This window comes from Rhineura floridana, chromosome 12, assembly GCF_030035675.1.
Source record: "Rhineura floridana isolate rRhiFlo1 chromosome 12, rRhiFlo1.hap2, whole genome shotgun sequence".
Classification (NCBI taxonomy): domain Eukaryota; kingdom Metazoa; phylum Chordata; class Lepidosauria; order Squamata; family Rhineuridae; genus Rhineura; species Rhineura floridana.
In genome coordinates, this window is record NC_084491.1 from 35,862,980 (window position 1) to 35,876,434 (window position 13,455).

The 13,455-nt window shown below is 43.6% G+C and overlaps 1 protein-coding gene across 1 annotated transcript in view; it reads right to left on the minus strand.

The window, feature by feature from the left end:
• Positions 1-5,070: 5,070 nt before the first annotated feature.
• The window catches only part of IGSF9B (immunoglobulin superfamily member 9B), a 137,982-nt gene continuing 129,597 nt past the window's right edge, over positions 5,071-13,455 (minus strand). Inside the window, exons 19-20 of the mRNA XM_061592582.1 lie at positions 6,214-6,335; positions 5,071-5,294 (exon numbers count right to left, since the gene is read on the minus strand). Coding sequence (XP_061448566.1) covers positions 5,071-5,294; positions 6,214-6,335 — 346 coding nt within the window. The remainder of the gene's footprint in view (positions 5,295-6,213; positions 6,336-13,455) is intronic.

Consider the following 13,455-nt stretch of genomic DNA (forward strand, 5'->3'; position numbering starts at 1 on the left):
CCTTCTAGGGCAGCCTTCGACAACCGGATGTTCTCTAGATGTTTTGGGCTCCAACTCCCATCAGCTCCATCCATCGTGGCACAAAGGTTGACAAAGGCTGTACTAGGGCTTACTTTGTTCTTACTTCCTGAATTTGTCATAAAACAAAGTTCCACCTTAATAAAAGAAAACCTGGCAGATTGAGGTCTCAGGGTGCAAATCCTGAGCACACTGTCTTGGAAGAAAGTTCCACTGAAGGTAGCGGTACTTCTGAGTAAAGCATGCACAGGATTGGGTAGCAAGGGTCCCGTCAGATGGGGAAGAACCTGGAAGGGAGTATTTGCTCTTGTCACTTAGGAAAAAGTTGTTCCTTTTAAATATAAAGATATCGTACTATTCGTAATACTGGACATTTGCAACTTCAGTCACTAGAACTGAAAGGATTTTACAAAGTGCTTTAAAGAACTATTGCCCCTACTTTACACGTGGGGGGACTCTGAGGCATATGGCGGGCTGAGCTGCACGCCCTGTTGTGTGTCCTCAGGGATGAAGGAAAACCAGGAAAGCGAACCTGTGTCCCAGCTCTGCTCACCCAAACCTGCACCCACTTCATTAGGTCACAGTTGCCTTTCTCACAGGGTCTGTGCGGCCTACACCAAAGGCATCTTGAATCTGACCGTACAAAGCTGGAAACAACAGACTCTTGCAAAGGAAACAAGATGCTATCATCAAACAGAGGACAAATGCAGTGCTTCAGAGGATTTCAGTGGTCGATTAAAAGCTACAGCATCTATCAAATATACTCTAAGGGTGCCTTCAGATTGACACACACGTCTACATCAGCCTTCGCCAACCTAGTGCTCTCCAGCTGTTTACAACTCCTATCAGCCTCCTCCCTCCCCTAAGCTGGACAGTGGAGGGTGTTCCATTAGAGCAACTGGGGCATTGCCCCACCAACTTCAATGTGCCCTCACCCAGCTCCCACCTATCTGCCTTCTTCCATGCAACCAGTGCAGGGGGTGGCGGCCCTGGTTGTTGGCTTCCTCTCCTTAGTCTCATGTTGCCCTTGGAGGAGGACAGGGGCAAAACTAGAATTAGTTGGCTCTGCCTGTCACTGGCTCTATCCCACCTACTGTTTGGACTGCCTCCATTCCACCCCACCAGTCTCGAAAGTCATCAGCCACCACCACAGCTGGCACCAGGTTGGTGAAGTCTGATCTACATCAAAACGTAGCATCCATCAAGGCTTCTGCCATACTTCTTGTCCATCCTGCCCCTCATTAGAGAGGTACAACCTTTTCTGTCAATGGCCTGGACAAAAGACAAAGGATATATCTATGTTACAGACTTATATAGGTTTGAGGCAATTAGTGAAGACTGGTGGCTCCGATGTCAGTCGGGCAGTGAATCTGCTCCAGTTTAAACTTCAGGAGCTGTCCAAGGTGTGAAATCCACTGTCCCACTGACATCAGGGCCACCAATCTCTGCTGGATGTCATCTAATTGTCATGGACTATATAGGAATGGTAGTCTGGGGAGGGTGTTTGAGACCTCCTAGCCTCCGTCACACCACTACAGTTCCCTGGGAAGAGAGCATGACACTGAAACAAATCTGTAGTATAGATCCACCCTAAGGATGGCTGGCACACCTTCCAGGCCGTTGTCATGCTTTTCTTCTATCAGTCAGGCCAGGATTCAAAGGACTTCAATAACTTCTGCACACTCAGTGACCTTTGGTTTTTGTCTCTGGCAAACAGCTCTGAAAACTGTTCGGGTAAAAGGAAGAGGTGTTTCATAACCAATTTGACTAGGAAAGTAGAAAACCCTACCAGGTGTTTGCAAGCCTGTATTTTGCATGCCAAAAGCTGCTCTTTGCATCCTGGCCAGACACACACATAATAAAGTGTAGCCACACAACCATTTACCCATTCACCTAGACACCTTGTTCATATCATCTGTTAATTTTGTTTAAGAGAAGCCTGCACAGTCATTTGTGTCCCACCAAGCCAAACATAGCCTGCCAGCCACTCACTGTGGGCCTGCCATGTGCTCAACTAGCCTCCTGGTTCTGCAGTCCCAGGTAGGCAGTGAGAACATGAGGTTAACTAAGCCCCTGGTCGGTTTATTTATTACATTTCCTCCAATGAGCTCAGGGTGGTACAGATGGTTCTCCCTAACACCACCCATGCTTATCCTCACAACAATCCTGTGAGGTGGGCTAGGTTAAGAGTGTGTGACTGGGGCTCAAAGTCACCCAGTGAGTGTTATGAGTGGAGATATGAGTGGAGAAATGACCTGATCCGTACCTCTCAGATTCATGTGCGGATCAGTGCTTTGCAATCCACCAGATCTCTGATGGTTGTTAATACAAAAATTGAACAGAATAATGGATAAAAACATGCAAAAGCGATACAGACAGATTCATCCACCCACCCTGCCCAATTTGAATTTGGGTCTACCTGATCCAAGTCCACCACCATAAACTATACCAGGCCAGTAGTCCTCAGTGTGTTACTGTACATGGCTTGAGATCTGAGCTTGGATTGGTAGGCCACAAGCTGTGCAAGCTTGGTTTAACAAAATCAAAGTGTGGCTCTTTCGCAGTCCTAGAGCCCAACTATTTCACAACACCATCTCAATGCCCCCAAACATACCTTTATCTCCCCAGAAAAACTGATTCATCTTGGTTCGGCCAGTGTATGGGTTTCAGTGCACGGTGAAGAAGCAAATGAATAAACTCAGACCCACTATTCCAGAGGAGAAAGTGCATGTAAGCCTGTATGCGTGGGTGGAATTATTAATTCTAGAGTGCTAAGAAACAAAACTGAAATTAAACAAAAAAAATACGACAGGACTGCTGGCCTGGATACACCCCTGAAGAATCAAACAAAGAATGAGATCTTACATCCTAAGTGAAGTCAGATGCCAAGATGTACATGAACAAACAATGCCAGAGAGGCATATGGCATTTGGTTTCACTAGTTGCTTCTTGAAATAAGTTCTTTACTCAGCAACACAAGGTAAGAAATGATCTTCCAAAACGGCTTCCTACAATTAATGCTGTGTGTTTGTTGCCACGTCTTGACACTGAGGTCTGGCCTACACCTGCAGCAGAGTGAGATGGTAGCCCACATTTATTTGTTTTTAAGAAGTGTTTGTGGGGGGGGGGAGTAGCACTGAGCTCATTTTGTACTTGCAGTTAATTTTGTAGGTTGCAAATAGGGATCAGAGAAGGCATTGATTTCCATTCCAACTTTTTTTTTTGTCACATGCAACGCTGCTTCTGTTCAACTGCAGTTAATGTTCTGCCAAGAACTGTGTTATTCGTCTCACTGTCCTCTGTGGTGAAATTGCATCACCTACATAATTGATGCAATTAATTGCATAAATCACATTGTCATTACATTATTCCAACCCATTAATTTCAGTAGGAAGGAAACACAATGCAAATGGGAGAGAGGGAAGCAGAAGCAATTATGTGTCATTTGCTGATTGAAAGCAACAACAGTGAATACTGATAGTATTTGCTGGATGGGTTTCCATTCTGGATATGTGACAAATAGGCAAACACTGGCAGTTTCCACTCTCATTTTCATCAGATTTGTCTGACATCCCTAGCAGTGAACCCACAAATTGTCGTCTGAGTGCTACAGGACTCTGCCAGCTCATTCTGCTGCACTGGAATGCCACACCTGATTTACTGTCTGGGCAGGGACTGGAAGCACCAGAAATCACAGCAGAACCTCGCCTAGTTACACTTGCACAAAGAGTTAAAACAACTTCTCACTTCAGCAGAGATCAAGTGAATGGAGGCACTGATGCAGTGAGGTTTTGTAGTACAAATACTAGTTTTTTGTTTTTCATAATGTACTACGGAACAGATAAGAGCATATCAGAATTTGCATCTTAAAATTAGCCAGACTAAACCTACAATTTGCCAGAATTTATAGTCGGGGGATGCAGACACCTAGCATTTTCAACAAACTGTCACCTTCTTTTCAGGTCTGGAAAAAAATAGAAATCTTCCAACCTTTTTAGTAGAAATTAAGAAGGTTCTCGTGTACATTGATTTCAACTGTGCAAAACACAATACACACTCTAATCCTAGTCTTCATAGGACAGATAAGAAGGTAAACTGAAAATTTGTATTTTAGAATATTCAGACATCAAAACGTTGTGACAGTTGAAACAAGGTGTGTGTGTGTGTGTGTGTGTGTGTGTTTTGATTATGATTTTTGCAATACTTTAATAAAACCCATTCGGTCATAAATCTCAGCTTGAAATCTTTGTTTCTTAACTACATCCTATGCAATCCCAACCTGCTCCCTGAATTAGAGTAGCTTGTTCTCTCCCTGCAGGGTTTTCTACCTAAATTAAAACACACACTGTATAAATATACATTGTATCCTGTATGTATATTTCCCCCCCTTTTCTTTTCTTTTTTTAAAAAAACACTCTTTATATAATTTTAGAAACCAGGTTGTGAAGTCTCATTCTCCCTTCCAGGACACATAAAACGAAAACGAAAGCCACAGCACAGAGAAGAAGGTTTGAGGTTCACCAGATTTTTCTTTTTTACAAAAGGTGGTCGCTTTAGAGCTCTGTCTCCCTCTCCCTTAGAATTCCATGCACCTAGCTCTTCCTTTGCCTGACCCGCTGCATGAGATCAAAGCAAAGCTAATTAATTTAAGCTGAGATTCACCCTTCCCTCTCTCTCTATTAGGATATTGCCTATCCTAATTGGATTGCATTGCAACTGAAAGTGCTGCAGGGAGGTGCAAATCTCACCCCTTGCAGTGGTCAAAGACTTGATGCTGGGTTTACTTTGATCAAACACCGCATAAGGGTATTGCGCACCGTACTGAAGATATTAATTGCTTGTTAGGCATATTCCCTCCGTGCTGGTACCCAAGCACAAGACTGAAGCCCACACAACCAAATGTTTAACACACACACATACACACTCCTCTGTGCTTCAGCTTCTTCTCTGCCTTCCATTCCACTGTGGATCCCTGCCAAATCTCAAGATATTTGCACCCTTTCTCCACCCCCACCCCACTTCCCCCTTGTCCCTTCTCTGGCTGGTGCTACTCTAAAGTAAGGTTGCATGCCCACTGGAATCATCATGGTCCACACTGTTGAGAATGGCTGTCTGGTCCTCAGGAACTTGACGGTGGCAGAGGTCATCCTTCAGTGCTGAGAGGCGGGCAAAGGGGTCCTGGCGAGGGTGCCTCTTCTTCTTCCGGAGACAGACAGCTTCGTCAGGCCACAGTACCTGAGAGTTAGGATGTTGCTGAACCTGGGAGGCAGAACCATCTGAAGAGGAGGGTGAAAAATGACAGAAGAGGACGGTTAATCATTTTGTACGGGTATTGTGGCAGGATGCATGGGCGACCGACAGTTCAGTTTGGCCTTTGAAGCCGACAGCAAACAGAAAGAAAGAAAAAGTTCAGTATATAGTGAAGGCACAGGCATTATCTTAGCATTTGTGTGATTTGTAGGAGCAGAGAAAAGAAAAGCAATGTTTGGGAGTGGGAAGATTTGCTGTATGCAGAGAGGAGAACATGGCAGAGGAAAATGGAGCTCATGGGATTGCCAAGAGGATGGATCAGCCTTGAGGCAAGGTTTCATTTCAATAAAGATAACAACCAAGAGGAAAATAAGAGGAGGAGGAGTTAGGAGAGATTTTTGAGGAACTGGGGTAGAAGGAAAGAGGAAATGAGAAAGACCCAGGAGCTTAAAGACAAATAGAGAGGCTTGGCAGAAATCTGCTGGAAAACCTTGGGCAACACCAGGTCAGGGTCTATAGAAAGTGGAGATTAGAAGGGCTATAGACTACCTTTGGCCTACGGCAGGGGCAGGGAGCTTTGGCCCCTCCAGATGTTGCCAAACTACAACTCCCATCATCCCATGCCATTGGCCATGCTTGCTAGGGCTGATTGGAGTTGTAGTTCAGCAATATCTGGAGGGACAAAGGTTCCCCACACCTGATGTAATGGATGGAGGCAAATATCATGGGGCGGGTGAGGGTTGGGGACCTAGCAGGTAGATCTTTCACCTCTGAACATCCAGTGAACAGGACACAGGCCCCAAACCAGGACAGAGTAGCATGCTCTGGGCCCAGAATCAATTCCCATTACAAGCCGCTGACTTCAATGAGCATTGTGCCAGGCTCAGAGTGGGAAGGGACAGGCAGGGAGAGATTAAGCGGGAGTCTTGTGTTCCTCGCACTCACTGATTTGTTTTTTGGATTTCGAGGAGCCCTTGGATGACTTTTTGGGCTTCTTTATCCGCTGGTATTTCAGAGCTTCGAGCCTCTCAGGTGCAGCAGCGTTCCGGGTTGGAGATTGACGTTTTCTAGAAAGACAAAGCAGACAAGCGCCATCAGTGGCCCCCTGCCATATTCTGTCTCAAGGGAGGTCTCTCTCTCTCTCTTTCTCTGTGCTGGGAAGAGAGCATTCAACCTCCGCCAGGTCTGCCATGGAAAAAGGGGGAAAAATATGAGGAGGGTCCTAGGATGGTAGAATAAGGGTCCACACCACCACACTGGTGCTGGAGGGGAAGCCTTTTTTTCCTCCTCTCTTCATCAATAAATGAAAATGTTAGCTCTCCGCACGCACACATCCCACTCCCCGCTCCCCATGGCATCCCCAACCAACCCAGACATCTCTTTTTCTGGGGATTTTTACTTTTGAATTCCCACGGTAAAGGATGTTTGGGGTCGAACCAGGCAAAGGTTACAGAAAAAGACATGAGGACTCCGGCCCCTGGCCATTCCTGTGAACAGAATTAAACTCCTGCACATGGCTGGATCTCTAGAGAAATCATGCGGGGGGGGATGAAATAAAATTGGCACCAAGGCTCTTGGCTTAACAATATCTGCAATCTTAAAAAGAATCATTAAAGTGTCAGTTCTTATGTCCAATAAGGCACTTTTCGGAATTAAAAGGGAGGGATAACCAAAACAGAAGAAGGCACATAAGGGGTGTTCACAGTGGTGGGGCAGATTACTAAACTCTTGCTGCAAGAGATGCATCCCAACTCTGCAGCACAAACAGTAAAGGACAGGCGATAAACAGGGTGGCAGATGCAATGGGGGAGCCCCTTCCATTTTGAACCATTTCCAGCACACATTTCCATTCTTCATATGTTTCTGAAGGCTGAGCTATTATTTCTGCCTGTTCACCACACATGCACACAACATAACACCCAACTCAAAGGGAGGGAAGCCTTGCAAATTGTCTTGGAAGGTACAAGAGGAAGTAGAAGACCTCCTAGACCACCGGTGACTTTCTCAACTACAGGACAAGGATGCATCTCGACCATTATATTGCCATACTTTAAACTGATTTTGGACAACCACAGCCCAGAGTCCAGCTGATTAGTTTTGCCATAGACCACACCATGTGGTTTGGCTGTCTAGAGACCACAGTTACAACTCAAAACATACTCACTCCATCAACATTAATGGATCTTAATTTGAGATTTCTTCCACATGCCCACCCCAGCATGGCCATCAGGGTTACAACATCTGGAAGGTTAAATTCAGTGTTTTTGGTACTAGGACCTTCTCCTTAATGACATCACATTTCTAGAAGGTTCTTCTTCAGGAGGCTCACTAGGCCTAGTTCTAGTTGGGCTTAGTTTATCATATCTAAATTTCTCCCTGAATATTGCATTTGGAGGGAGCTGAAAGGTATTCTCTTTATTTCAAGATGGATGGCCAGACACCTGACACAGGTTCTAGAAAGCCACAGGCAGGCTTCCTCTATCAGGGGCCCTTGTCCCCATACCCCAAAAAGAATGAGGTGAAGGACTAGGGCAGATGACCTCCTCCCACAACAGCGAATCACTGCATTCATGCCTCTTTTGGCCAAGAAGCATTGCCAAGATGCTGTGAATTTCCTATAGTCTTTGATTTCTCAGTACATCTTATACATAGTGAGGTAATTGGCCCATTAGACCAGGTAGGTTGAGCTATACAAGTCTTGACTGCTTTGGTAATCAGAAGAGGAAGGAGTGCACTGGGAATGGGTGGCTGGTACCACGGAGGCACCAACAGCAGCATAATCATCCACATCAAGGGACAGGAAAAAGCTGCCACAATGCTCTTTGGCTTAGGGACCCCTGTCAAATTCCAGGAGCTGGACAAACAGTGCCAACAACTGCCATTCTTGTCTGTGCCCCCTTCCTTATGCATCACACTGCAGCAATCTTCCCTGGTACCCATAGAAGGGGCAAGCCTCCTTTGCAGCAGGCAAAGTCCACATCACAGGGCTTCCCATGCACATCTGGTTGGCCACTGTGATCTGAATGCTGGACTAGACTATATGGGTCTTTGGTCTGATTCAGCAAGGCTCTTCTTTTTTTAATCTTGGGGAGACTTCTTTCAAACTTCCCCATGCTCCTTTTCCGTTTCCAAAATGGAAATGTGGTATACGGGTTTAGGGCCAAGGAACTAAAGTTAAGGAGTTAAATCCATTCTAAGCCTTGAAGCTCACTGGATTATCATGCACCAATTCCTTACACATGCTCTCTGAGCCTCACCTGCTTTTCTGGGTTGTTGTTAAGCTACAATGTGATGACGAATAAAGCAAATAAATGCCCTCATGCACAGGGCCCCAACCACCTCAGAGGAGTGGTAGGTTACACCTATGCAGAATTGTACCTTGTTCACAGTAGTGTGACCATGGTGTCCTATTTTCATTTCTTGGTTGACATTCCTGCTTCTGTTTCTCATGACTTTTTTCCATCCTTGCTTTAGTATCCTGTTTCTTCTCTTACAAAACCATGCAGTTTAGGGGAGGAGGAACATTCCAAAGCAAATTTCTAATACACACACACCACCGATGGCCAGACCATACACTAGCCTTTGCCAACCTGGTGCCCTTTAGATAATTTGGACTACAACTCCTATCAGCCCCAGCCAGCATGATTGTGCTGATGGGAGTTGTAGTCCAAAACATCTGGAGGGCACCAGGTTGGCGAAGGTTACCTTACACAGTTCTCATAAACCATTGCCTAGTTTCGTGCTGCTCTAATAAAGTCCTGGGCTCTGTGCCTCAATCCTCACTAGCAACTATAACCCAGAACAGTACTTGGATTATTGGGCTGGAGTGAGGGGAAGTAGGGTGGCTGTAATTAAACTCATAAGTCCCATCTCTGACTCCCCGCCCATTTTAGTCCTATAGCGCTTAGGGATGGGGGAGAAATTCGATTCAGTTTGCATTTAAAGCCAGATCTATCAAATTCACACTTTTCCGTAACAATACGAGAACCGAAACACAGCCATCCTTTGAAATTCACATTTATCTGGATTTTGTGGTGCAGTTCTCCAATAAATATTTACAAAAGGGCATATATTAGGGGAAAGTGTGCATAAAAATGAATATATTAGTCAAAATAACATACAGAAATGCATTAAATTAGGAGAAATTGCTTGCAATAGTTAAAACTGCATACAAAGATATGTTTATTAGGATACATTCACACTAAAAGAAGAATTTTTGTGAGGATTTTAAAAAAATGTTGCAGAAATGTGGAGAACCAAATTTAAGATTGGAAAAATGAGAAACAGAAAAAACAGAAATTAACAGATCCTTCCACCCCTAGAGAAGACCCACTGAAATTAATGAACCGAAGTTAGTCATGTCCACTAACTTCAATGGATCCACTCCGAATAAGACTAGCATAATGCTCCCTCCAGCTTTCTCAAAACATTAGCGAAGGGGGCCAGGGTCCTATCTAATCTTCTATAATTTGAGCAAACACCAGAATATGCAAAGGGTTTTGTGACAGGAACAAAATACCCAATGCTAACAGTTCATAATGCAGTGATCCCCAAAACCCTAGGTAAGTGTAGTGACTAAAACAGGTGATCAGGCTTTCTATTTTAAAAAAAAAAATGTGACAAAAGACAGGTTTATACAGTAGGAACAGATATTTATTGAACCTAACACTTCTGGTATGGAGATAGGATGGAAGTCTGAATGAATGCTAATGTAGGACAGATAATAGTGAAAATGTTATCCGTCTGTCCAGTTTCTCCTGGGGTCTTGAAATGTTATTCAAATTCCCATCTGCCTCCATCTTCTGTACTGCTACACTGCAGAGAAAATGACTCTTGTGTTGTCACTACTTTTTAAAAGATCCAGGAACAAAGATGACGACAAATAGTTGGTCCTTTCAGAAAGGCCAGCTTTAAACAAGCAAATAAATGAATAAATAAAGGAACATAGTACATCTTTCGAGCTCCTTGACTTCATATTTTTCAGATGACACTCAACCACATCACAGGTTCTTCACTGCCTCCCATAATACATTAACTCCCCATTTTCAAACTTGAGATGCAACAGAAAAAAACAGATGGCAGAGGGAACCATGTCTGTTTAAAAATGAGAGACTTCCTTTAACATATGTTCTGAATATCCAGCCTGAGTGTCATACCATTCCGGACAATTATGGAAACACATCATTAGATTAAAAAAAATGTTTTTAACAAGTTGGGACATGAACAGCAGGAATATGAAAAACATGATGAGAGAGAGAGAGAGACAGACAGACAGACAGGCAGACAGACAGACAGACAGACAGACAGAGACAGAGAGACAGACAGACAGAGATTAGTAATCCCCATTTGATGTTTTCCAAGAGAAGATGTAGGTAGATGGCAAACAAGTTATCAAGATCCAGTCAGTGGTGTAGAAGATGACAGCAGAAAGGAGATCCAACCAACTTTGTATCCCTCTTTCCTACAGAACATTTGGAATTATGTTGAAAATTAGGAGGCTGCTTCTCTCATTGAGAAACACTAAATCAAGAAAATTGCATTTGCCCAGCTCAGCAAAAAGATTAAACTTTCTCCTTGTTAATGTTACATTATGAGCAGCGATGGGTGGCTCTGGACTTTAGTCTGAATTTTCAAACTTTGAAAGTTTGTACTAAAACCCAGAGTGGATTCCACTGCCCCACTGACATGGAGCCACGAGCCGCCACCAATTATGAGGCCACTAGTTAAAAGCACGTTCATAATAAAGTTTCAAAGATGAACCTTTTCACTGAAGTGTGTGTGCTGTATGCAGTGCTAGTCCTATTCAGAGTAGACTCACTGAAAATGGATAGGACTAATTTTGATTTATTGAGTGTTCAATGCTAATCCTACTCAGAGTAGACCCTACTGAAGTGAATAGACATGACTAATAGGCTCATTGAGACCCAGTGTGGTGTAGTGGTTAGAGTGTTGGACTACAACCTGGGAGACCAGGGTTCGAATCTCCACACAGCCATGAAGCTCACTGGGTGACCTTGGGCCAGTCACTGCCTCTCAGCCTCAGAGGAAGGCAATGGTAAACCCCCTCTGAATACTGTTTACCATGAAAACCCTATTCGTAGGGTCGCCATAGGCTCATTAATTTTAATGGGTCTGCTCCCAGTAGAACAGTTGGATACAACCCATACATAAAGCCAAACAAGAGCTGATATCAATCATTTCTTTTGTACGACTAAATAAATAAGGAGCAAGAAGAGTTACCATGAACTTTTTGTGCCATCTTTGGCATTTACAATGCCTGTTTTCTATCGTCCTACATTTCCTCAGCCCATTACACTCAGGAAATGCATGCATGAACTCGTCTCTTTGGAAACCAACCTTATAGTTATATGGATATAGTGACATATTGAAGTAAGTTACACTAATTGCATTGGAATAAATGTCCTGAGAGGATAACAGGCTGTGAAACCTCTCTGATTATTTCTGTGAATACTTTTACCGCACTGAAATGAGATATCCCATGTTCACAGGCCGCTTATGTACAAAATAGACAAGCCAATCTTGCAGTGGCAGGATTTTCCAAATGGTTATTTCACATGCTTGTTTGGATCCTACATAATGCAGAATTGCCTGTCTGGCTTGCTACTGTACAGCATCCCAGCCTCCGGTTCATCACTCTTTCCCATCCGAATAGGTGCTATGCTTGCCTCTGCACTAACTAGCTGGCTTGCTACTGTCAAGGGTTCCAAGCTATTGGACACCATTCAGTGCAAATGGCCCACTTGTGAAGTATCATCCTTTCTACCCCACCCCCCCACAACTTTTATATATTTATCTGCAACTACAAATGTAGTTTACTTTAACTAATACAGCAGAAGCTCAGCTCGGTTTTTCCCCAAGTTAAAAAAAATGCATAGGGTCGCCATAAGTTGTAATCGACTTGAAGGCATTGTAACAACAACAGCAAAATTCTGGATGACAAAGGAAGCCAGGACACTAATCAACAGCACTTTTCATAATAAGGTTTCAAGGTTGACATTCTAGATATTTTTATTGTGGGTATTTGTTGCACCCTTACTTAAAATCACATAAGCCTTTGTGTGTGATACTTTCACTCCTAGTTTTGAGCCATAAGCTCATCCTGGAAGGAAAAGGGGAATGATAACATTTAAAAATCCCTGTCCGTAAGGATGAAGATAATGTATCAAATCAAACAGGATTTTCAAGGGAAAAAATAATAGTACTACTGTGGTACAATCAAGATTAAGATTCAGAGCAAAAGAAGTGCCTTTCTTGCTAAGACAAGGGCCTTTCTAGACCAGCAATCTATTTCCAAATGTTTTCTATCAGATGCCACCAGAAAGTCACAGGCAGAACTTGAAAGTGATGGTAGTTAGTGTTGTATACACCCTGCATTTGGTATTTAGACTACCTCTGCGGTCGAGGCTCCATGTTCAGGTTTTGGGACTTCTAGCTACTGATAGAAACATCTTCTATGAACTTGTCTAATTTAATATTGATGGAGCAAATGTCAGCCACTCATCAACAGTATCATCCACAGCATAAGTCATGTTTCTTAGGGGAAAAGCTGTGGCTCAGTGGTAGGGTGTCTGCTTTGCATGCAGAAGGTACCGGGTTCAGTCCCTGGCATCTCCAGGAAGGGATGGGGATCATCCCTACCTGAAACCCTGGAGAGCCGCAGCCAGTCAGTTGACAGTACTGTGCTAGGTAGACCAAGGGTCTGACTCAGTATAAGGTGGCTTCCTATGTTCCTATAAACTACAATTCATCAAGTACAATAACATTCAGAGGGGTAGTCCTCCTAGTCTGTGATAGCAAATTCGACAGATAGTCCTGTAGCCCCTTACAGGCTAACACATTCCTAATGGCATAAACATTATCAGATTCAGTGTGTAGTCAATATTTCATTCTCCCTGCTTCCTAATCTGGGTATTTTGGATGCTTTTTTCTGATGAAATAGCCTAGATTGCACATTTAGAGACAGAGAAAATGCTTTGCTCTGGAAATGCTAAATGTCATATACACATTTTTTTAAAAAATGAGTACAACTTTTAAATTAAGGCCAAAGTTAGACTCAGAGTGCATCTCATCTGGTATTTCATCTTACGGCATGTAAGGAAATTACTGTTCAGGGGGATGCTCTGAATGCAAAACCATACTCTTTCCTATTAAACACTGATCATGTTA